General features: G+C 35.8%; 1 protein-coding gene across 6 annotated transcripts; it reads left to right on the plus strand.

The window, feature by feature from the left end:
- LOC110808107 (Transcription factor IIIC, subunit 5) lies at window positions 1-26,147 on the plus strand. Of its 6 annotated transcripts, none has more exons than XM_088221038.1 (17): window positions 1-344; window positions 1,748-1,857; window positions 2,167-2,310; window positions 2,622-2,940; window positions 3,036-3,128; window positions 3,222-3,315; window positions 8,829-8,895; window positions 16,930-16,972; window positions 18,644-18,815; window positions 18,929-19,027; window positions 19,540-19,608; window positions 20,166-20,292; window positions 24,450-24,651; window positions 24,815-24,918; window positions 25,047-25,086; window positions 25,515-25,750; window positions 25,871-26,147. In XM_088221038.1, the coding sequence occupies exons 2-16, from the start codon at window positions 1,807-1,809 to the stop codon at window positions 25,724-25,726; spliced, it is 1,836 nt and encodes a 611-aa protein (XP_088077164.1). In that variant the 5' UTR covers window positions 1-344; window positions 1,748-1,806; the 3' UTR covers window positions 25,727-25,750; window positions 25,871-26,147. The 6 variants fall into 6 exon arrangements, with proteins under 6 accessions (XP_088077164.1, XP_088077165.1, XP_021889160.2 ...); XM_088221039.1 differs by having other exon boundaries at window positions 2-344; window positions 1,748-1,882; window positions 20,154-20,292; XM_022033468.2 differs by having other exon boundaries at window positions 2-344; window positions 20,154-20,292.
- Window positions 26,148-26,201: the final 54 nt, after the last annotated feature.

Raw genomic sequence — 26,201 nt, forward strand, 5'->3', positions numbered from 1 at the left:
TTCCCTCCATCTCTCACACGGAGACATAATTTTCCGTCTGTTTCCATCCTTAAAAAAAAAAAAAAAAGAAATTTCCTTTTCTCTCCTTCTCTTTCAGACGGTTCTGCGTTCCCCGCCCATACCGGAAACCAGCAACCGTTCAGCTCAAACGCCTGTTCGGTGTTCTCCTTCGCGCATATAGCCACAGGCGACCTGAGAATCACACCCGTGCATATCCAAACTCCTGCACGTTTGCGTATTCCGGAACCGGTTTAGGTGACTTGAGAATCGCACCGGTGCATATTCGGGGACTGGTTCAGGTGACCTAAAAATCGCGACGAGCTGGAATTAGTGCCCCAGAGCAGGTATTTCTGCTTTTCCAGGTTCGCTCATTCAGGCACTGTCTGTTTGTTTTGTTTACACGAGAATTCTCAACTGTTGTTGATTTTATTTTCCGGTTTGGGTCGGGTGGTGTGGCTGGTGGCAGCATTCCCGTGGACGGGCGGGTATGCTATTAGATATCTGTACTGGGCCGGTAAAAATTATGGAGCTGATGTAGAAAACAAAGGCATTGCTGTCCTGGTGCTTTCCCTAAACATAAACAGAGTAGAATACGTGCTTAATAAATTCCAGTAGACAGTAAGCAGACGGAAACAATAAGAAGTACAAATAGGAAGCAGACATGTCTTTGATTATGCCTGTTTGTTTGTTTTGTTTTTTTTTTTCTCTTTGAGAATACTCGATTATGATTGTTAACAATATATGCGGTTTCCTCTTTCTTTCATTGCCAACTTCTCATCGATTATATGTGGACTTTCTTAGATGGCTGATCAGCCTATTAAAGTAAATCTCTTCAGAGAGAAAAAAAAAGAACAATTACATAGAGAAAACAGAGGAGAGGGGTATTTACTCGCCTGGTTTTGCTCTCTCATCTCATGAGCCAAACCCATTTGGGCTACTTCAGGTTTATAATTTAACAGCAGATGTCCCTTACTTTCTTCTTTGTTCATGATTTTCCTTTGGGTTCTTTTTTTTAATAATCACTATCTTGTAATTGGAAATCAGTATGTTTACAAAGAGTTTTAAGCGTGATTTTGCCTTTACTATTGGATATTACATATTACCTGCATTAGTGCTAGTGAAATAGAGCTGATGTTTACTGCTTATCGGTTAAATAGCATGACAGTCTTTATGGCATTTGTTAATGGTGGTCGTAAAACTTCAACCGAGTCTTTGGCAACCTTTATTCACCAACTGAAAGCACCCTTGTCCTTGATTTGCATTCTGGAAATTTGAATTGGGTGAATAACTAAAAAGAGAAGTTACTGGGAGCTATATGCCATGGAAAAATAGCAGTCTCTCAGAGAAAGCATTTCCACTCTTTAGGGTCACTTCGATTGGAAATTGGCAATGAAATATTTGTATCCTTTTGCCTCTAGCAGCTGAAGTCATAGGTTAATATTACTTAACCTTGTTATTTTGACTAATACCTGCTGAAATTTGGATATGGATCTGCAAAATCATACTGTAGTTATTAAGGTTAAATTATATTCCTACTAGAGAAACATACGTTAGACGTCTTCATTTGGAGAGACATATTCTTTAATATGTTAATTGTAGAAACATATATGAAATGTTGATATCAAATATGTGGTCATTTTCCGACCAAAACCATATATTTTTCCTATTTGTTTTGCTAAAAATCCTTTGTCGAAATAACTTGTGAAGTTGCTGAACTGTGTCGGCTGCACTCTTTTAACTGATTCAGGTTATCTGAATGACAAAATATTGTATGGAGCTCTCGATAAGGAGGACAGTGCATATGGAATGGAAGTAGGGAGTCTTGAGGAAGTAATGATGTTGCTTTCTAATTATATGGTACAAAGAAAGTAAAGTTCATGATGTATTGTATAGAAGCCATAAAAAATATGACAGTTGATTTCCTATCATCTTTCTTTATCTAGTGAGAAAAATATCTTAGTGAGAACCTCTATTGACATGGTGGTGTGTTCACATATACAGAGATATGTGGGACATGTATATTACTGAATTGAATATGAAATTGATTCCAAGTTGTACCAGTTATCAAAACTCATAGTATTATGATATGTTTATTTATAATATATATTCATGTTTCCACGTAGATGCATTGTATAAAAGTATATTGGTGGCTTTCTGCATGTGCAGTTAGACTCAATGGGAATGATAAAAGAAGGGAAGGTGTCCGGTACCCTACCGTGCAATGAGGTGTTCGCAGTGCACTATCCAGGGTATCCATCATCAACATCTCGTGCTATTGAAACCCTAGGAGGAACTGAAGGAATTATGATGGTATTTACAGGAAATAATTAATCCTATTTTTCTTTCATGTTACACTATTCTTGATGTTTTTATTTCGATAAGTTGGTTATAAATTATATACATATATGGATAGATATCATGTCATTGTTGTCTATGTAATTGGTTGTTAGTGCCTTTATTAGATTTATTTTTCCCATTAAAGAAATTTTTAATCGTTGCTTGCTTTAATTTTGGATAGAAAGTACATGTAGTTCTGCAACCTTAAATTCATAACCAAATCTCTGCTGTTCAGATGCTTGCCTTTGCTAGTGCTTCTAATTTATTTCCTGCTAGTCATACAGGTCCGCACCTCACAGTCAAACAAACTGGAGCTCCACTTCCGCCCAGAAGACCCATATTCTCATCCTGCTCTTGGGGAGCTTCGTCCCTCACATAATTTTCTATTAAAAATATCTAGAAAAAAGTACTTTGACAGTGAAAGTGCCAAAGTTCGCCGCTTTGCAGGACCTACTAACTTGGGAAGTGAGCAACTTGCATGTGAACCTGAACGGGACTCTGTCACTGGTGATAAAGAGCTTGAAGCAGAGTTAAGAGATGAAGATCAAACGAAGATATGTGCTGATATTGTTGCTAGAGTTTCTGAGGCTTACTACTTTGATGGTTAGACTTGTTTGCAGACTCTCTAGATCTATTTTACTTGTCTTTTCTATTAAGGAAATAAATGTTTCTATTCCATAATTTTCAAATATCTGAAGGAATGGCTGACTATCAGCATGTTATCCCTGTTCATGCTGACATTGCCCTACGGAAAAAGAGAAGTTGGATTGAAATGGATGAGCCACTTGCTGGTGAGACCTGTATATTCCAGTCTTGCTACCATCTGCAAATGAATTTATGATTGTGAACTTGTATGAAATTTAAGTTGGCTTTCTTATCTACAGTTGGAAAAGGTGGGCTTATAGATTTGGATAAGGAAGATGTCATGATGTTATTGCCTCCATTCTTTGCACCCAAGGATGTGCCAGAAAATTTAGTGTGAGATACTTAAATTTCCTCTCTCTCTCTATATATATATATAAATAAATATACATGATATGGATTTCATTTTTTATTTGTCAGTAGGTGTTTATGCTTTGCCATCTTGTCTTTCATATTACAATTCCAGCTAAAAGCATGTGTACTGCATCTTTAAAGTAGAAAGTTTGTAACACTAAGCATATTGAAATTTGAGAATAGAATGATACCTTAAATCTAGAGTAGGTTATTGCAAGTATTTAAGGTTCTTAAACATGGGATGAGATTTTAATTGAAAATATGAGAATGAGAGGTAAGGTTTTAGGAAACAAGTTTTTTAGTTATTCAAAAATGAAATAGAGACCCCTAAACATCTTCTCTTTTAGCATCTTTTTCTAGAGAAAAAAGAATCGTGGTAAAAGGCATGAAAATGGTGCCGCTTGAGTACAAAAACATACAACTCTCACAAAGACATGCAAAATTTAGCCTATTGAACATGGATCCTTTAACAAAGCATGGACGGTTTTAAGCCCTCCCATCCTTCCAAGTGACACAAAAGATGGCATGGGCCATGATCATTAGTAACTTCTTTCTATTGTTTACAATCACAATCTCTTATCAAGCCTATTTTTTGTCATGATAGAACCATTGACCACCTAGTTAAGATTAAGTAGCTTAGGAACTAAATCCTAAAGCCTTCTACTTTTAGGGCACTAGAGAAGAAGATAGCTTGGGATTCATTATCTCCATGACATAAGTGCCAAGATTTTACTTCTTTTCTTGAGATTGCCGTTGGTTAAGGTCCTCTCCTATTTTGTCTCCTAGGATTTTGGGTGTTATCTTCGTTTTACACTTGCTTCGAGGAAAAAGAAAACTAAGATCCTATTTGGCGTCATCAAGTGAATGTAAATATAACATTCTTTTTACCCCATTTTCGCACATTCCTTATTGCAACAACAACCCATGTTCTATCACACGATGCAAGAAAAAGTTGTTGTTGCAGTTCATGCCTATGCGTTTGTCCTCATAACACTATGATTTTATTGCAAAACTATCCTCCTTGGAAAGTTCCCATATTGGTGTGTCATTTAAATCCAGTTGAATGGGAGAGTGCTCAACCTTGTCAACAAAGTAATCTAATCATTAACTTGGTCATTCGGAATCGGAAAGAGATGGATGCTCTACTAGATTCCACCACTATAAATCACAAAACAATCTGCATGCTAATCTCCTTAAAACAAGCAGTGGGGTAGATAGGGGAAATGTCTCTTAGAGAGGCTTGTCATTGCACCAAACACCCTCATAACTTTCTACCACACCACTCCAGCCTTGGAAGTGATATGTCTACAAAACTCCATCCAATTTCTATCAATCCCTCTCCACAGGCCAGTATTGGGAGCACCCTTGCCTGTCTCGAAGCAACATCCAGTATCCATCAATTCAAAATTAGCTTTAATGGCCTTCCACCAAGGGATTCCATGTTAGAGAAAAGTTGCCATTTCCACTTTAACAGGGATGGGACTTCCTTTGTTTGACCTTTTCACCTCCTTTCTCTTACCATCCCTTGGACACAAGTTCTGGAAATGTAGACTTATGTATCTTGGTGCTAAAAGGGAAGTCGACAATAGGCTTCCTTTGTTTGAGCTTCTCTATTGGGCTTCTGCTATACTTCTTCAAAAAAACATTATCACTTCCCACACAATTGATACAAATTTCTATTTGATTTATATAACTATACTTAAGTAACAAGCACCTGTTATGTAACTTCCATCTAAACAAGCAGTGCTATTTTTTGGTTGTATTTAGGTATAAGAAGGCCATTTTTTGGGTAATGTGGAAAGAAAGAAATATGAGACCTTTTGAGGGTTTTGAAATTAACTTTTTAAAAATTAGAAATAGATGGATCAACACTTTTGGTTCTATTTTGTTGGATCATGATATGAAAGATTGGGAAGAGATTGAGATGGTCATTGATCACTTGACTGATATATAATTATTTTGTAATGGACGGTACTCTTTTAGTACTTTTGTCCATAATAATATACTAATCTTTTATTTCAAAAAAAAAGTTAGGTATAAGAAGGTATTATAGTGACCAAAGAAACGATGATCCCCTTAAGACATATCTGTTCTTTTCGGTAATTCGGAGAAAGAGGAGCGAAAGTGCTTGAAAAGGTTGTCGACCCCTTGTCTCATCAAGTTAATATAATTGGACTCAAACCCTACTAAATCCATGATTTATTAATGAGGGAAACCTCTTATAACTTTGGTCTTGTTATTAAGGTAAATCTATGCAGTAAACCTCTTAGAACTTTGGTCTTGTTACTAAGGTATATCGATATGCATTTATGCATTGGTGGGACTACCTTCGTGCTTACAAGAAAACTTTTTCACAGTTCGATCATATTCGACTTAATGGTAATAGTGATCAGTTGGTTTGGAGATTGAGGAAGAAAGGGGATTTTACTGTCAAATCGTACCATAAATACTTGATTAGGGGGGAGGGGTTGGGTACAATTCATTTTCCGATTAATCAGATACGGAAGACTAGGTTTCTTCCGAGAATTGCCTTTTTCACTTGGAAAGCGGCTTAGAAAGAGCATCTTGATTATTGATAATCTTGTGCAACGGGGGAAAGTCTTGGCAAATCGGTGCTTTTTATGCAAAATAGATGCGGAATCCTGTAACCACATTCTTCTTTGGTGACCATTCATGTATAATTTATGGAGCATTGTGTATGGTCTTCTTGGGACTAATCGGGATAGGGATGAGCTGTGGGCATGGGCGAAAATTTGTTAAAAAAAAAAAACTTTTTTCAATCATATCCCTTTGTCCATTTTTTTGGGTGATATGGAAAGAGAAGAATACTAAAACTTTTGAAGGGGTTGAGGTGGAATATGTAAATATTAGAGATAAGTGGTTAAATATTTTTAGTTATTTAATTTTGAGTCATAATGTTTATAGGATGGAAGATTTTGGCCATGTCATTGATTTTTTTTTTTAAGAGAGAGAAAGTACAAAAATATATTAGAGTAGGCACCAAGGGGGTGTCACTCATGTACAAAAGATTTACAAATCTAAGAGTATATCCACAATGAAACCAAAATCATCAAGGTTACAGAGGTGATGTCCCAATAATGTGGACCCAAAAAAGTGGAACTATTTGTCCTTAATGTTTCCAAAAGAATCCTTTTTGTCTTCGAAAGTGCAGTTGTTTCTTTCTTTCCAAAGTATCAAAAAAATTGTAAGACGAATTAGTTGGTAAGTCTTGTTGCGTTTGCATAAAAATTCCCAAGAATTTAACTCCTTTTGTATAGAATCGCAGGGCTCCAGCAAATGTTAAGGAGCCTCAAAACCATGGACCAAAGTTGGCAGGAGAAAGTACAGTGTAATAAGAGGTGATTGCAGGATTCGACATCAGCTTTACATAGAAAACATCTGTTGGCCAGAATAATACCTTTTTTCATGAGGTTATCCAGAGTGAGAATCCTTTCCTTGGCAGCTTCCCATGTGAAAAAAGAGACCCGCGGAGGGGCCATATCAATTTAGTGGCGAAGTCCAGGCTTCTAAATCTGTTTTGTTGAGTCAAGTGATGGTAGAAAGCTTTTACCGAGAAAATGCCCTTGCTGTAAATATTCCAAAGGAGCTTGTCTTCAGTATTGGGGAGTTTGATTGTGGATAAGAGAGTTAATAAGCTTTCATATTCAGTGATTTCCCAATCTTTCAGATTTCTAGAAATCACTGTATTCCAGGCACCTCCATTTTCCCTGTCAAAAGCATTTTTTACCAACATTTTCTTGTCTTTGGCGATGGTATAAATGAGAGGAAATTGATGTTGGAAGTTTGAAGCGCCACATCATTTATCAGTCCAGAATTTGCATTTGTTCCCTCTGCCAACTGCCCGAGAAAAATAAACCATAACCAGCTTGTTATTGATGTCATTGATCTTATAACTAACTTGTAAAGTTTTCTGTACATGGCGGTACTCCCTTGGTTCATTTGTTTATAATACTACATTTTTTTATTTAAAAAAGAAAACATTTTCACAGGAATCTTTCACAAAATTACCAACTAATATCATTTTTTTCCCTTTCCCCCTTCTTGTGTGTGGGTGGGTAAATCCACTAAGATCAGGAACTTAGGCTAACAAGATAGCTTGATCTTTCAGATAGTCAGATTGTGACTTGAGTATGTAACATTGCTTCTAAGCCCATGCTAGCATGCTATTATTTTGTATAAATGAAAATAAGAGAGGTAGTATTTCAAGAAAATGAATATGGAAAAGGAAATTTTTAGGCCTTATAATATCATTACATAAAGTATCAACTGCGATAAAAGAGAAGTTCGATTGCTTCTGTCTCAGTTACAAGACTGAAAATGCCTCAGAGTTGCATGTCAGAAAGTTTTCTCATTTTGTTTGCTTCTATTTTTGTTGGGTGATATCATTTTTTTAAATTTATTTTTCTCTCATGTCGTGAGATTATTGTTGCAATTGCTAGTGTTAGCATCCTATTAGGATCACCTACCCTCTTCAACCTATATTCCAAAAATTTCAATTTGGATCTCACTAAGAAATTGTCTTGGATTCCCTTTGTTTCTGAATTGGAAAGTTGAGATTGGAGAACTGGATTTAATGGGTGGAATATGAGCAAGAGTTGGACTTCAAAATGGAAACGAAAGGGTTATTATTAATTGTTCTGTTGAGAGTCTCCAGAAAAGGAATTGAGATTGCAGAACCAAATTTAGAAGGCAAGGATTTGGGTAAGAGCAGGACTTAAGTTTGAAGAGAGAAATTTGTTTTTATTTATTTTGTGGAGAGAGTCTAGGAGCAGAAATAGGACTCTAAATGGTTCCCAAATTGGAGAGCTGAGATTACAGAAGAATTTAAAGCGAAGAATTTTGGGGGACTCTTGAATAAAGAGGGAGAAGGTTTGTTCTATGTTTTGAAATTTAGATTCTTCTTGTTATTTGTCTTAGCAGTTCCAATAATTTTTTTGGTTCTTTTTAATTTGATCATATCTAGTCTAGTTTTTCTATTTGACTGTAAGGAATAATAAGAAAAGAAAAATTTATATTTTTCTTGAAAAATATGTCTAAACTACTCTTCTATCAAAAAGGAAAAAAGTCTAAATTACCACTTGCGATCCAAATATAAAACCTAATAAATGCTTCATCAAACTTTGAATTGAAATACCATACCAAATTCTAAGCCTACCGCTTTTAAGCCTAAAATCAGCTGAATAACTTATCTGCTGTAATTTTTGTCTTGTGCCCCTATTTTCTCAATAATATTTCTTTTTGTATCAATATATATATATATTATATGCATGTGTCTATTTGTGTACATTGGTAAGCAATTACTATATACGCAATGGATTTGCGTGAAGTTTCCTTTTAAGGCTTTATGATAACTTTTCTGTGAACATCTCTGTGTCAACTTCATAACAGGTCAACATCATAACTTCTAGTGACTAAAACTTTCTCGGTAATATACTCTGGCTTTCTGCTTGATTCTCTTTAGTTATTATACTCAGGTTAAGGCCGCCAGCCACTCTGGGTTCAAAAAGGAAGCAAGAGGGCACTGTACAGAACTTTTATGAGGTATGGTGAAAAATAGTGTTAATACTATGTAAATTTTTATAATGGAGTACACATTTGACTTGGCTTTTTTTTTACTGCTTTGGGTCTTATAAGAAAGGGACAAAGAGAAGGTGTGGTAGATATGAACAATGCCAAATCTATCATGTTCTGGAATCATTTCAAGTTTTCAAATTTATAGTCTCCCCAAACAAATAAAGATGTGAAGTTGATGTCAAATATTCCTTATGCTAATGCCGATGGATGTTTGCTGTATGGAATAGCGTGTAATAGGCCAGACTTAGTGTAGGTAGTTAGTGTGGTTAGCAAGTTGATAGTTAACCCAGGAAAGGGACATTGAAAAGCCATCAAATGGGTTTTTTTGGTATTTGAGATGTGCATCTAATTATGGTATTTGTTTTTGCACCACCACTATGGTTTCTACTACGAAATATATAGATGGAGATTATCCCAGTGACTTTGATGATAGACAATTCATCATGAATACCTGTTGCATTATTAAATTACCCAAAAAATTGGTGATCGGGATTGCGAAGTGTTATTGCTATATCAACATCAGAGGTTATAACATATGGCAAAACAATCAGGCATAGCTTCCTTACCATTTTTCCCTTGGGGTATAATAGGGAAGCAACAATGGCATGCTCTTTTCCAACTTGGAGAGGAATGAAACATGGGCTATTAATTTGTTCGGGAATAGGAAGTTGAAGAATATTCTGACTTACTGCTGTGCTTCTCCCAGTGGGAAAGACCATTGGGTGATATGGATGAACTGTGGTAGAAACTGAGCCAGAACGAAAGATCTCGGTAAAGTCCTATTACTCTAATTGGACAGCTAGTGGTAGTACGAAAACTTTCCTTGGAAACTACTTTGAAGGGTCAAAGCTTCTTCTAGAATTATTTTCTTTGCGTGGGAGGTGGTGTGTGGACGCTTTCTTACTGTCGATAACTTGATCAAGAGGGAAAGATCATTGTTAATAGATGTTATTTATGCAATAGATCCTCAGAATCAGTCAACCACCTTCTCTTTGGTTCTGTCTCCGACCGGATGTGGTGCTTTGCTCATAGCTTTATAGGGGTAAATTGGGTGATGGTCGGTTTGGTAACAGAAGAGATTTAGGCCCAGAAGGACATTCAAGTGGATAAAATATACAGCAAGATTCTTGTCCTTATCCTTTTGGCTATCCTATGGATTATATGAAAAAGAAGTAGAAGAGTTCTTGAGGGTATAGAGTGATATTTTAATTGATTGAAGGATTTTTGGCTTCAGACTTCAGGAGTTTTGATTAGGGCACACTCTCTTTATTCTTGCAAGGATTTAGGAAACTTGATTGACTTATTAATAGAATTTTAAAGCTTTTGTTTATGGGTTGTCTCCTTGGTGCAGTTAGTACCATACTTTTTAAAAATATATATATAAAAGAAGTATTATTATGCACAGAGGTACCAAGGAAGTCCCACCCATGTACAAAGTATAATTACAAGTTAAGTAAGTGATCCATGACACACCCAAAATCATCCCAATTTTTGATGTCATGACTTAATAAAAAAGAACTAAAAGTGTGAATTCATTTATTTCTGATATTTGTAAAGTTAATCTTAATATTCTCAAAAGCTCTCACATTTCTTTCCTTGCACACAATCCAAAAAATAGTTTGTGGAATAAGGAACAAATGTTTTTTCTTCTTCCAATAACCCGTCCAAGCACACAATTCTCTACTCACATTTTCAGTCATCACCCAGCTTAAACCCAACAAACACAAAACAGTAGTCCAAATGCTGTACATCGTCGGACACCTCAAAAGTAAGTGGTTGCCTGTCTCCTCATCAGATTTGCATAGATAGCATCTGTTAATGATGATATTATCTCTCCTTTTAAGCATATCAATAGTCAAATGCATTCATTTGTGGCTTTTCAAGTAAAAAAAGTCATTCTAGGAAGGTCACTAGTTTTCCAAATCTGTTTAAAGGGTGCTGTAACGGTATCATTTCTATCATTTATGCATAAAAATTTGTATATCGATTTCACAAAAAAACTATTTTTCTTATCAGGTTTCCAAACTCTTTTGTCCCTTGTATCCTTCAACTTCATGCTGTCCTAACCCAAAAGCAGATTGCAATAGTCATTGATTACCCAATCCTGCAAGTTTCTTTTTATTTTAACATTCCAGGCCTTCCCCTCTCCCACAATTTCATACATGTCCTTCATCCTCACCTCCTTATCACTAGCAATATCAAAAATTCTGATAAAGCACTCTTTAAGTTTAAAATTCCCATCCATTCATCCTCCCAAAAACTAATGTCCTCACCATTACCTAGCTGCCACCCAACATAATCCTTGAAGAAATGGCTATTATCCCTAATTTTCTTCCAAAAACTCATCCCATGTGATTTGACTCTACCCCTCCTACCCCTCTCCTTTTCCCAATCACCCCACCTCGCTTGCACAACCTTCCTCCACAGCCTCTCCTCCTCCACAAGAGATCTCCATAACCACTTCCCATGAAGAGCATTGTTAAGTGCCCTAATAGATCTTAAACCAGGACCCCCCTCCCTAATCAGTTTCTTCACCTCCTCCCACCTAAGCAAATGATATTTTCTATTCCCCTCCTCATCATCTCATGAGAATTTACATTGAATGTTTTCAAAGTTCTTTACAATGCTAGCCGAAATGGGTAAAATTGAGAGGTAATATATTGGTAAATTGGCCAAAGTGCTTTTTGTCAAGGTAAGTTTACCTCCTTTAGAGAGAATATTCCTTTTCCACACTGCTAACCTTTTTTCGACCAACTTCACAATAGACTCTCAAGTTTTCCTATATTTAAATTTTGCCCCAAGAGGACCACCGAGATATTTAATACGAAGTGTCATTGTCTTACAATCCAACACCAAGGCCAAACTCTCCTCATCTCCCCTATCACCGATTCTAACTATTTCCATCTTTTTTTATATTTATTTTAAGACCGGAAACCATTTGTAAACAAAGAAAAATGCATCTTAAGTGAAGCATAGCATTGATAGTAGGCTTACAAAAATAAGGGTATCATCCGCAAAAAATAAATGAGAGATCTTGACACTTCCCTCCCCCCTCTATACAACCACTCCTTCCAATAATTTCAGCTCCCCGACTCTTCCCATCAATCTATTAAATGTCTCCACAACGGTGAGGAAAAGTAATGATGACAATGGGTCCCCTTAGTGTAGCCCGTAATTTGACGAGCCCCCATTAACCATGACTGCAAAGGAAGTGGTGGAAATACATTTCATGATCCAAATCTGCCATTTACACCCAAAACCCATTCTTCTAAGTATATAATCCACAAAATCCTAACAAACATGATCATATGCCTTCTCCATATCAATTTTACACAAAACCCTCTTTTCTCTGTCCCACAAACTCATCCACCAATTCACTAGCAATCATCACAGCATCCCATTAACCATACTATATATATTTCAAAAAAGACATATGTTAGTTGTTGAGACTGTAAAAGAGGTGTTATGGTTGAAAGGATTGATTTTTAAGATGGGATCAACACAACAAGCTCTTCATCCATATACCGATAATTAGGTCTATCATGTTCGCACTAAGCACATACAAGTGAAATTGACAAAATTAGAGAATTCATGTGACATTTCACTGTTGAAAGTGAGTATGGAAAATCGTGTAGCAGATATGTTTTTTTTTTAGATAAGAAGTATGATGTATATATATTAATAAGGTACCAAAAACGGGGGTACCACCCATATATAAAAGATTTACAAAAGAGTTAGTGTATAATGACATTCTCAAAATACTCATCTCTAATAATGTTATAATCTAACAAAATTGTCTCAAAATAATGCATTCATCTATATAACCAACAATTTTTACCCTCAAAAGCTCTAGCATTTTTCTCTTTCCAAAGAACCCAAAAAACAGTCAATGAAATCAAATTTGTAATGTTTTTTTATACTTAATTCTTCCCAAGCCTAGATTTCCCCACGAATCGAACTCGTCATTACCCAATTTACTGCCAATAGGCCATAAACTGTGTGCCATAAGCTGTACACAGTAGAGCACCAAAGTAGTAGGTGATTACAGGATTCTTCAGCCTTCAAATAGAGATAACAACCGTTAATAAGAATCTGTCCTCTGTTTCTAAGTTTATCAATGGTAAGTATTTTCTCCCAACATGCCTCCCATGCAAAAAAAGCAACCCGTGGTGGGGCTTTGGTTTTCCAAATTTGTTTACAGAGAAACTTCTGAAAGCCTTCAGCAGTATTATCAACCAAAAATCTGTAATAGTGAAAACATCTTTCTTCCCCATATTTCAAGCAAATTGATTAGATGTAGGCTTAACCTGCTGTGAAGCTAAAGTCTTAAGCATGCCTTCATATTCTGATTTCCCAATTATTTAAATTTCTAACCACATTGATGGAGCATTCAATATTCTCATTGATTATCCACTAACCATCTTCAATCAGCAAATTCCTGGATTGAGCAATTTCAAAAATCCTCGAAAATATTCTCATAAGACAGCCCTCATCAAGCGAATCATCGAGTTAAAATCTAATCTTATTACCTCTACCAAGTTTTCAACAGGTGCAAAGTTTGAAATGGTGCCATTGCATCAAGAGTTTCCTCCACAAGCCATGCCTATGCGAGTTAGAATGCCTAATACCCCCATTGATCAGGTTGGGATCATCCCACCGAGATTTCACAATCATTCTCCACAATCTATTCTCCTCAGTCATATACCTCCAAAGCCAATTCCCTTGGAGAACTTCATTCATTTTCACCATGGATCTAATGCCAAGACCACCAATCATGAAGGGTTTTTTTAATATCCTCCCATTTCACCTAATGATACTTATTTTTCTCATCATCATCCCCACAAAGAAATCGACATTGAATTGTTTCTAATTTCTTGGCTATTTTCACGGGAATTACAAGCGGTGAAAGATAGTAAATAGATAGGTTAGTCATAATGCTCTTAGAAAGGAAATTACGCTTCTAACCCGCAAGTCTTTTTTCAAACAACTTGAGGACTGGCTCCCAAATACAAGGTCTTTATAATTGGCACCCAAGGGAACCCCAAGGTATTTGATAGGGAACTTAACCGCTTTATACCCCAACACATTTGCAAACATACCCGCATCACCATTACCACCAATTCGAACCAATTCAGATTTGTCTAAATTGATTTTTAGACCTGATATGGCCTGGAAGCATAACAATACATATCTCAAGTTCAACAAATTCCTTACATTAGGCTGACAGAATATTAACATATCATCAGCAAAAGAGACAAAATAAAGTGCACTCCCCTTTCACCACCACCTCACAAGTCATACAATCTTCCCTCCATAAAATGACCATCCCACTAGCCGAACCCTTGGTTGGAATAACATGCACCCCATATTTTTTATACCCCACAGACTTTTAAACACCTTCTCAGAGCAGTTACCCAGTTTTGTTTCTTGCAGACTCACCACAACAGGTTTTCATATTTGGAGACAGCCCCGAATGATAAGTCTTTTGCATTGGTTATTAATACCCCTACATTCCAAGAAACTACTTTTCCAATGATTGACACAACATTTTCATCTCTCCTAAACCCTTATCTTCCTTCCTTCTGTCGTCATAATTAATAGTAGACTCTAGCCTTTTCAACTCTCTCGGTATATCTCAACTCTGTTTTTTCTTCCCTTTAATATAGAACCCTCCTTTCTTTTTCTTCAGCATTTTTCTTTTTTCAATTTTAGAAAGGAAAAGATAGGAAAGATCTTTCATACTTTCAAGCGAGACACCTATCACCTTGCTGAACTTTTGGATGTTCTACATGACCCAAAGGGAGCACCCATCCACTTCTCTGTCCAACATCCTAATGCCTTCTAAACTCAGTTGCAAAATATCTTCTATTTTTGGATTAGACATGGAAGCAAGAGCTTGAACAACCTTGTTGACCATAACCATCTCAAGCTTCTTTGCATGCTCCTCTCCACATTGCTCTTCGATTTGAGGATACTCCTCAAACTCGGACTTCTCCTTAATTGAAAGCACTAAGCAAAAATATCCTCTTCACAGTCAATCGTTCTGAGCTGATCAATTTGAATGTCGCTCTCAACTTCATTTGCATAAAAATCCTTCTTCATCTGTGTCCATTCTCGTCTCTCCTTTTTCTTCTTCCGTCTCAAATATCTCGGGAAAAATATCTCCACTCTCTTTAATCCCTGATGGTTTGCTATTGGTCGGGTTAAAGATACGCAGTTCCATCATTTTTCTTGGGCTCGGGGCCTTGGATTGATGCTCCACCAAGCCCGAGTCCGCAACCCATTTTTTCTTTTTCCTTCCAGGTGTATTTTCTTTTCTTAGCACTCGACCCATTATTTCTGTGTTTATTGCAACCCAAAGCAATAAAGCTTCCATTCCCTATCAACCCAAATCTATTTTTCACATTTGAAATTTTAAAATTATCTCTGTGCCCCTCTTCTTTCCAGATTTGACCCGCTGGGCCAACACTATCCATAATACCAGCGGGTTTGTTTTGCCTTACCTGCTTCTTCCCTTCCTCAGCTTGCAGAGCCGAATTGACACTTCACAATGAGGACATCTGATAAAGACTTCCCATGGCTGCTTCGGAAGACTCGCTTTTGAAATGGGGCAGAAGAAAATATCCTCACACTTTTGGTACCACTTCTTAGTATATTGACTGGTCTGTTAGCAAGTTCAAAAACTGCCACCACCAATTTCCACCAGCCTTTCTCTTGATCTCCTCCAGGAAAGAAGATCCGCTTCGCCTGGCGGTCGCTTTGTTCTGTTAGCACTAGGTACTCACCCCTTCTGTTCTTCCCAAAAGCGAGCCACAACTCATAGTTCCTCTTCATTAAGTGTTTAGTCCAAACCCCCGGCTTCCTTCTCCACCAAAACTCATCGAGCATATCTAGAAACTACCTAAACTCATCTCTGTCTACGAACATCAATCTTCGAAAACCTCGACCATTTTCACTTATTCTCAAGCACTCTGTCTTTTGGCCTTCACAGACCAAATCAAAAGATTTGCTTTCGATAACGAGAAACCTTCTCCCGAATGTACTCATGAAAAACCCTCACTTGGTCGGCCAAAGGCCGTGGAAGACAATAAGTTTAGAGAGCATTTAGAGAGAGAAGGTCTTTGTAGTAGATATGTTGACAAAGGTGCTATCTATAGAGAAGTTTAAACATTGTTTGAGCTTCCTTAAGATTGCTGGCTGCTAAAGAGATTGGGGCTTAAGTTAGAGGTTTGGATCTTTATATTTTCTTCAAAAGGGGTGAATATTTGCCACTGTAGAGAATGTTTGGGTTGTGATTCATTCAGAATATTACTGTTCACAGCAGGGTGGTGCTCCCTGCAGTTTGCTATGATATTTTTGTCTCTAGGGCAGTTTTTTTATTATGAGGGGTATTCTTGTAAAGTTGAGTTTTCTCCTTTTCACTATGTATAATGATAACCCTTGTCGTAAGAGGTGATTATTCATATCATGAAAAATTTTGTAGGTATGAAATAGGCACATTTTGTTGAGCCACATAAAATTATTTGTTTTCTTTCTTTTTTCTGTTGCTTTTACTTTGGTCTGGTGAGAGATTTCAAAACAATGCTGTGCTTGGGGTATCCTTTATATAGTCACTAACCATACACTTAGAATATTGAAAAAATAACCCAAAAGAAAAGATATGTTTAAAAGGAAATTAAGCTGGACAAGAATCTACTGGACTACAATACATTTCCTATATATTTCTTAACATATAAACTACTTAATATGTCCCAAATAAGCGTAAGAGACAATTGTACATCCATTCTCTGAAGAAAATTTACCGGAGCTTATTGGTATTTTTGCTGAGTCCCTTTTGAAATTTCTGTCTTGTATGGCTCTTGTACATGGATGGCACCTTCTTGGAGCCTCTTTTGTAATATTCTTCTTTTGTACTATTTCTTGTATAATAATTCTTCCATTCTAGTGACTTTATGTTGTGCATCTGAAGGTGTAATAATACTTTGAACTTTCTTCTTGCAGATCGATATGGGTCCAGGACTTGCCATTGATTTTAATGTTAAGGATATCCTTATTATGTTTTGCTTGTGCTACTTTCTTTTTGCCAATAAATTAAAAAAAAAATGCTTTTCTGGATTTTATTCATGCTAATTTTCTTCTGATTACATTATTTAAAAAAAAAAAAATTCTGATTATAATTTAGCCTGTGGTATCAGATCTAATTTGAATAAATGAAAATTCATTTGCTACTGAATCTTTTTGTTTTGGTTGAACCAAAGGCAAGCTAATGTTTTGCCAAGTGCTAAATTTGAGCCTCCCCTTTGGTAGGCTAGAAAATGACCAAATGAGCGAAAGGGCAGTGGTCACTTGTTATTGGATCTTATTTGTAGTATTAGTTTGCTAGACCATTGCAATGTCCAACTTAACCTTTAACTTTGTTCTCATCGTTGTATGGTCTATTGTTTAAGTATGATTGCATTTAGATTGTGATTCCAGAATTAATAGCCTTCTCTATTTCCTGGTCCTCAATACCAAAAACACCATTTCACTACTTAAGATCATTTTTAACTGTACAGTTGTTTGTATGAGTTTCTGCGTTATGTTTGATGCTTAGAGATTTAGAGATAAAGACCTAAATATTACCTAGAGTTTCTTGGATATCATATTTAAGGAGTCTTAAACATCATACTTAAGTGTTTGATTGCATCATACAATAAGAAAATTAAGAAACCGTTGAAATATTTCAAAAACAAATGACTAAAGTTTTTCACAATAGTGAATTTACAAAGATATATATAATATTTCCTTAATAGGATTACTATTAATGTTAAGGATTAGGAAATAATATTACTAATACAAATAGAAAAATAAAATATTATACTAAAACTATCATATAGACTCCTAAATAATATAGTAGTTATATATTTAAAAGTATGAAGAATGAAAGTGTTTATGTTATTGAACATAGAAACCTATGCATACAGGTTTATATGAGCAAGAAAAGGAAATACTCTTAATTATAATGAGAGGGGTATATTACTAATATATTATTTGCCTTTAATATACACTTACAGTTACCAACAATCCTCCTCAAGCTGGTGAATGGATATTATCCATTCTCAGGTTGACGATAATAGTTTGAAACCCAAGATTACTCTACTTTTTAGTCAATACGTCTACTATCTACAAGCAGCGGGCATGTAAATTGTGCATATCAATCCACTATCCAATTTCTCTCGATGAAGTATCGGTCAACTTCAACGTGTTTGGTACTATCATGTTATACTAGATTGTAAGTGATACTAAGGACTAACTTATTGTCATATTAGAGTCTTCTAGGATCATCTCAACCATGGAAATTCACATATTTCTTGAGTCATGGCCCTGAATGCTGATTCTGCACTAGAATGGGTTGCCAATGCCTCTTTTAAACATGATTTTCTTTCCCATTTTAAGTAGTGGAGCATTCTGTAGACAGCTTGTAGGTGCACCTTTTTGGGCTTGTGCATGGACTGATTCGCTAGGCTTACTGCATAGGCAAAATCTGGCAGAGTATACAACAAGTACATCAATTTTTCAGCCAATCTCTACTATATTTCCTTGATAACATCTGTGTTTTCTTCTGCTAAGCCAATTTATGATTGAGATCAATAGGGTGCCAGCAGGCTTGCACAAAAATTTTACTTAATGCTTTTCTTTTCTTTTTAATTTGTTCTTTGGCCCTTAGCATTCACACAGATCCCTAAGAAAGTAAATTGGGAGGTATTTATAATCCAAGGCTCAGAGCAATGGAAGTGGCAAGTGGCTATCTCTGAGCTTTTCAATGAGCGACCCATATGGTCCAAAGAGGCACTGACTCAACACTTGCTTGATAGAGGTCTAACATTTAGCCATCATATGCTAAACAGGTAATTTCCCCGTAACTTTTCCATCTGGTTGAGCTGGCTGAGGACATTTTCTTCTGTTTTTGTTTGAAGAATTTGGTTGTCTTTGTTGACTTCGCTTTTGACTGATGTTACAGGCTTATGCTCAGAGTTGCATACTACTTTTCAACTGGACCATTTCGAAGGTTCTGGATCAGAAAAGGATATGATCCTCGCAAAGATCCTGATTCTCGCATGTGAGAGTTTTAGCTGATCAATTTTCTGTCTATGAATTTGTTCAATTATTCTATCTTTAGTTATTGAGATGGAAAAAGGATAAAAAGAAATTTACAGAACTCTTTGTTACATTTCTTTTGCAGTGTTTGTGTTTGCTTTTGTTACGATAATGTTAGCTACTTCCATAATTCTTTTTAGAGCAGAGAAACTATACCTAGAGGGAAAAAAAAAACTACGGATAAGTATTATGACATAAATTTATACAAAAAAAAAAGGAATTATGACATAAATGGAGAAAATCTAAAACACATGAAAGCTGGTTTCTTGACAGTTAAATATTTCAGAGTTGCATGTATCTCCCAACAAATTTTGTCATTGTGGAAAAAGATCGAGTAAATCAAAGAAATACCTCTCTCCAACCTCCTCATATTTTCTTATTCTCGTATGATTTTAGTTTGAATGTTTACCCGGAGCATAATTATTTTAGATCTTCACTTTCTTGCATTTAACAACCATACTTCTGTTTTAACAGATATCAAAGAACTGAATTTCGAGTACCAAAAGAGTTGCGAAGTTATTGCGATGCTAATTTATCTAATGGGTGAGTTCTTTCAAGATTATACTCTTTTTCAGACATTTTGGAAGCCAAAAGTTAATTAGGTGATATATTCCAACTATCCAACTATGAAATTGAGAGAGATCTTTGGATATAATTCAAGCAATTCAGCTAGTTTCTTTATTTTTTTTTTTTTCCTTCTAGTCTCATTGGATGTAAAATTATTGATCTTTCCAGGAGCTGCAGTTGTTTTTTCTACCATTGTATTTGTATGCTTCCTTAATCAAATATTAGAATACTAAACATTATCCTGATTACATCATTTTGAACTATAGAACTTTATGTTTGATGAGATAATCTAAAGGTAGTTACTAGATGAAACTGGTTTATGAGTGGCTTGACCCATCAAGATCTAGGTCCTAACCAGCAGGCATGACTTATTGTATGCATCTTACAGGGCTTATATTGTATCTGAATGTTTCGCTCTTGCTAGGTTATGTATCTTAATGACTTTGCTTTACACATCTTCTTCACTTTTCTTTTTTACTAACGAGTATTGCACTTCTCTTTATGATTTTTCTTTTACATAGATTGAAGCATAGATGGGAGGACATATGTGCATTTCGAGTATTTCCCTACAAATGTCAAACGCACTTACAGCTATTTGAGCTTGATGATGATTATATTCAGCAAGAGATAAGAAAGCCTCCAAAGCAGACAACTTGCGATGTGAGTTATTCATGTCAATTTCTGCTGGGTTGTGAAGTTAATTTATTGTTATTTCAAAAAAAAAAAAGTTGTTGTCACAACGTTCCTTATATGCCATTGGCACGGCACAAGGATGGCTTGAACCCAAGCTCTCATAATGATAGTGGGAGGTACAAACCAATCCTACAACTGGTGGTTTGGAATGGAGAATAAGAACTTAACATATGATATCTTTAGTCACAATAAAACTTTTTATAATTATTGTGATTGTGTAGTATTTTCAATTTTAGGATATTTATTTATTTATGATATTTAGGAGATATTAGCTAGCTTTAGGAGATTTTAGATATGATTATGAAATAGAAGCTTTTGATCTTGTCTTTATTTTTATGGTAGTTTCTCATTTGATGGTAAATATGAAGTTGGGAGGAGAGGAGATAATTGACCAAGTTGGACTCTTATGTGCCAAGGAAATAGATTTAAGGGAGAAGTGTGTGGAAGGACACATGACAAATCAAAATAGACTTGAAGATAGGATTTATTTTTACATTACATTTTTATATTTTTGCATCTTTTTTCGGACGTTGAGTTTGTTTTAAATGTAATCTGTACACTACGCGAAATCTAGATGTGGGAAAAGTAGTTACTTTTGAAAGACTTAATTGGAAGAAATTCCAACAAGAATGATTCATTATAAAAACCTCATAACAAGGTCCAAGACAATGGGACCTAACATGTTGTAAGGAAGCCAATTGCTATACTGGATTTTCGTTCATATCAATAATACTTTAAGGGGACCTACTTCATGGGATGCTCATGGATGGAGTTGCTTGGATAACAGTGTTTTAAAGAAGGGATACAAACACAAACCTCTTTTCATGAGAGCAATTTCTTTAATTATAGGAGCACAGCAACTTGTGTTTGGAAGTGGATGGTCTTGAGTGTGATAGGATTGGGCCCTAAAAGAAGTTTGCTTTGAAGCACCTTCACAAAAATGGAGATCCATGTGGCTGTGAGTTGTAATGGGGATAAAGTCCTAGGCTCTGATAGTTTTTCCATACTTCTGTGGCAGAAGTGTTGAAGTATCATCAGCAAAACTGCTATGAATCTCTTGGAGGAATTTGATGCATTGGGAGAGTTTGTGGCTTCCCTAAATTCTACCTTCTTAGTCTTGATACTTAAGTTTGAAGGAGCAATGAACATCAAGGACGTTAGGCCCATTAGCTTGGTGGACAGTATCTACAAACTTGTTGCTAAATTTCATAGCCAAGGTCTTCTCTAGAGATGAAGGAGATTGGTCAAATTGGGAAGGAAGCTCAACATGCTTCTTTGTAAATGTTCTTCGACGTTCGTAGTAAGCTGTTCTTTGTAAGTTGGGGCCAATTTGACTGAAACAAAGTTATTGATTCTATTATTATATTATGGTCGGTGCTCTTCTTTGTAAGCTAGATATTGTAAAACCTTGGGACTATTCTCTTGGTCCTTTTGTTTGCACTTGTTGACAAGGACAAGCTATGTTGGGAGATGGTGTAAATTGAGAAATATATTACCCATCCATCTTTTACAATGTAATCAATGAGGGCCCCACTGGTTATGCATGTGATCTTCCTCTATCGAATAAAGGCCTTTTGCTAAGAACAATTACTCTCAATGAAGTTATTCTACCACATATTCTGTTGGAAGCAGATTTGGGATGGAGAAAGCTTCTCTCTACATAGCCTTCTTTGCCTTGGAGGAAGCATTCTCACTTTTGATAATTTGAGAAAATGAGGGAGAATCTTCATCATGGTTGCTCTATGTGTTTGAACGAGAGCAAATTCCTAGCTGTCTTCTTCAGTGCCCGAAGACTAGAAAGGTTGTAGGACCCTACCCACTCCTGATTTTATCATGGGTAGCTAGTTGCGTGCTCCTGGACTTTAGCTTTGGTTACAATGCCTTCTAATGTGAAGTCACAAAGCAAGAAAGCTACTTCCTTCCCAATTTTTTGGACTTAGTCGGCCTACAGTGATGCTCATCTACGAGAACTTCTGATCTTTTAGAAAAAGATGCTTATCGTGATGCTTATACATTTTTCAGATTGATAGTTGATGATTTTATCCCTGATAATAGGTGTATTTAAGGTAAGCTAATTGAATTAGATCCCTATGACAATTCTAGGAATCATAGTCATATTTCTGTTTCAATTCCTAATTTATATCTAAATCTAGGAATTACAGTCCTAGATATATTCCAATTGCCTAATCTAATCTAAATCTAAATACTTGATAGAAATCCTTAAATAATTCTAACTCTTATTAGTTCCTTAAAGAAACTAATTTCTTATCTTACTATAGATTCAAATCTTTGCTGCTTTCATGGGTCTCACGTCCTCCTTTTTTCTGTACTATAACATTTGTCAATGGTTGAAGAAGTCAGCGTGTGCAGAGCTTGAAAGAAGTTAATATCCCCATTTCTTTGACTATTATATTTCATTTGGGTAATTTAGAAAGAGAGAAACAAAAGAGTTTTTGAGGTTTTATTTTAGAGATCACTGCTCATAGATCATGAGTATTTGTTCACTCTCTTAGCAATCAGGGACTTTAGGGAACCTTGTATGTATTTTGTTTCTCTTGGTAACATATAAAACTTCTCGTGTATGAATGACACTCCCCTTGTACTTTGTTTATAGTATCGATATTTTCTCAAAAAAGAAAGGTGCTAACCTAGATAATACTGAATATGTTGAATAATATTAATGTCTGAAGAATTTTTCAGTTTTATCCTTCTGAAATTTTTTTCCCCAAAAAAACTTCCAAAAAGAAATCTCAGGGGCTAGTGGCTCAAAATCAGCTTCCAAATTGTTCGGCTTGGCTTGTGTTGAAGGCTAAAACAACCCTGCTCCCACAGCTTCACTCATCATTTCGGATGTGTAGATTTCTAGCTAACATAGTATGATGAGCATAGAGCCAGGACAGTGTTTTGCACTAGTAATGTCAGAAATCAATGGATCTGCAGGAGCTGTGAAATCAATGGATCTGGAGGAGCTGTGGTTACTGGAAGCAATGATTTTGATTGTGTTCTTCTCATGATGATTTGGCCTGACAGCCTCTATGCTTTGGTGATGAGGTTCGTGACCTAAGGCTTGAGATGGGTGTCAAAACGGTGAAGTATCAGTGCATCAGCAACAGCTAGAGTTAATGTTTAGGCCTTCTTTTGTTGTCTTTTTTAAGAAAAGATTTCCTTTTTCTCCAAAGCACCAAAGTTGTTCAGGTAGGAAAGATTGGAATAGAAGTTAGAATATGATACAATATGGCGCAGATGCAGTAAAAAATACCAGCTGATTAGAATTCTGTGATATGATCAATCTAAGGGAATTTAGGTTCAGGAAAACTGAAGATTGGAAGGCATTTAGAGCCTGTTGGGGATTAAGCTGAAGACATAACTGGACAGGGAAGAGGTTGCATAGAAAATAGTTAAAGAGAATGGATAAAACTGGAGAATTTTCTAGATTGAGAATATCATCCAGATCCTATTTCCTACCTGCCTTTCTTTTGTGTAGATTCGCAGCCTTTATGGAGGCACTAGTTATAATCAAATAGGAAAATATCACAATAAAATGACTAGATCAAAAGTGTACAAGTCCTAGTCAAAATCAAAGCCTCCTAAATCTTGCAAATACCTCTTGCATATCCTAAACAAAATTAGAATTTCTGGATAATCACAGTAATTCTTTTTTTTTTATGGGAGCTGTAAACTTTGAACCCCACCACCCCCTCGGTTGGGGGACATAATCAGGCGAATTGGTTCTGGACAATCAAGTAATTACAGAACCTTTCTTCTTTCTAAACATCTTCCATGTTACTTTATATGGCTTCTTACCAACTTCTTTTTCTTCTCAGTTTAGCTCTCTCTGCATCCATAAGAGGATATTGCTCTTTATTGGCGTATGTGCAGATCTCCACTAAATGGATTACACCCCTGTTTCTCATGGGCTTTCTAATTTTTGCATTTTCACATTTAGGCAAAATATTCAAACTGTGTGGCTATCCTCATTATTTCTCTTTTTATATTATGTGATCCCAGAAACACCAGTTGTTGCCTTTATACATGTATTGAATATATATGCGAAACAAGTTATTTATTATACCAACATTAAAATTCTCTTTAAAATATAACATTTAGTGTCTTTAAATTTGCAGTTGAAAACAGGATGGTTCTCAGAATGCATGTTGGATACATTGAGACTCCGTGTAGCAGTGAGGTTTCTATCAATATATCCTAAGGACGGTGTAGAAGAGATACTTAGATCTACTACTGAAGAATTTGAAAAATCAAAGAAGGCGTGCATTTATAAATATGTCCTAAAACCATGTCAAGGGGGAAACCAACAGAACAATAGAGGTCGAAAATACTACACTTTGTGTTCTTTATTGCGCTCCCTTATTTATGAAACCTGGTTGTCTGATATCTGTTTGTTTTTTGATTTGAAGACATTCCATGTTACTCTCCTACATGTTTGGTTGACTTAAAATTTATAAATAGCTTTGGTATGTTGGCCTTACAGAAAATGAAGACAAAGAGAAACCTGAAGGTGTAAATGATATGGGGGACGAGATTGAGGTAGATGAGGATGAAGAGGAATTAGATGAATATGAAGAACTTGATTTGGTAATCTATGTTTATACCTTGCTCTGACTTACAAGTTGATTGGATGGAAAAAATATTAGTTCTTACCACCATATTGTTTTTATCCCATGCTTTTGTTTTTTAATAATATCATGTTCTCTTATTTGCAGGCTGAGGATTATGATGAGATCTCTCTACCATCACATTCATGTATCCTTGAATCATCGCAATTTTTACTTTTTCAATGTTATATCATCAGAATGTACGAATAATAAATTGATTGACTAGTTAGTGACATAAAAAGAGGCCTCATACAACTTTTTGTTTGTTATTCTATACTAATTGAGCCCTTTGCCGCAAGTGTAAAATAGATAAACAACATGATGGGATTAAAAGGACTAGACTTGCAAACCAAAGAGGTCCGACATGCGTTGGCTCATGTGAAGCTTAAGGAAGATAATGATGGAAGTTGGAAGGGAAGAAACCTTTCCTTAAAGATAATGATGGAGATGGTGCTTTATTGCATGCTTTGAATCAGAATATACAATGCCAATCACCTAGATTATTCAGTCTCTTCAAATTAGTTACATTATTTGCTTATTATTTTTCCTGCATGAGATTTCCTATATATTGTTCAGTTCTAGATATGGAGAACAACTCAAGAACATACTTGCAAGAGCTCTTTGGTAGTTTTCCGGCAAGTGATGTTGGTGTTGATAAAATACTAGATGCTGACACGGGGGATGAAGAGTATCAAATATATGAACAAGATAGTGATGACAGTTTCTCCAGTGATGGTGATGGTGATGGTGATGGAGACAATGAAAATGATGATGATGGTGATAGTTGACATCTAAAGCAAGTCAATATAGAGGTTCTTTTTCTCGTTTAAGCTTTGTTCTTTAAGCATTTTTTAAGTTTGCTAGGTTAGAACAAATATGCAACACTGTCAGTTGAGCAGCAAATGCTGAGAATTTTTTTTTTTCTCTGACAGGTTGAACAAATGACAGCATATTGAGGTGTTCAATAGATTAGAAGGGTTAATAAATTCAGGAATAAGTCATGGTCTGGAATCGCATGGCTTGCACATAGAAGAAGACTACAAATTTTGTAGCCTAGTTTGAGTAATCAAAACGACATTCGGACTATGCTTCTGCCAGTCATAAATTCTTTTGTTCATTGAGCAATATATCTATTTCAAGAGTAAATTATGTAGATGATTTTAAAATTTTAGTATAATTACAATTGAATTAGTTATATTTTAAAAATAATATTTTATGTTTTGCATGAAAAATATGTTAATTTTAATTTAGTTTGGCAGGCTC

The sequence above is a fragment of the Carica papaya genome, chromosome 5 (genome assembly GCF_054855325.1).
Source record: "Carica papaya isolate Zhongbai chromosome 5, ASM5485532v1, whole genome shotgun sequence".
NCBI lineage: Eukaryota > Viridiplantae > Streptophyta > Magnoliopsida > Brassicales > Caricaceae > Carica > Carica papaya.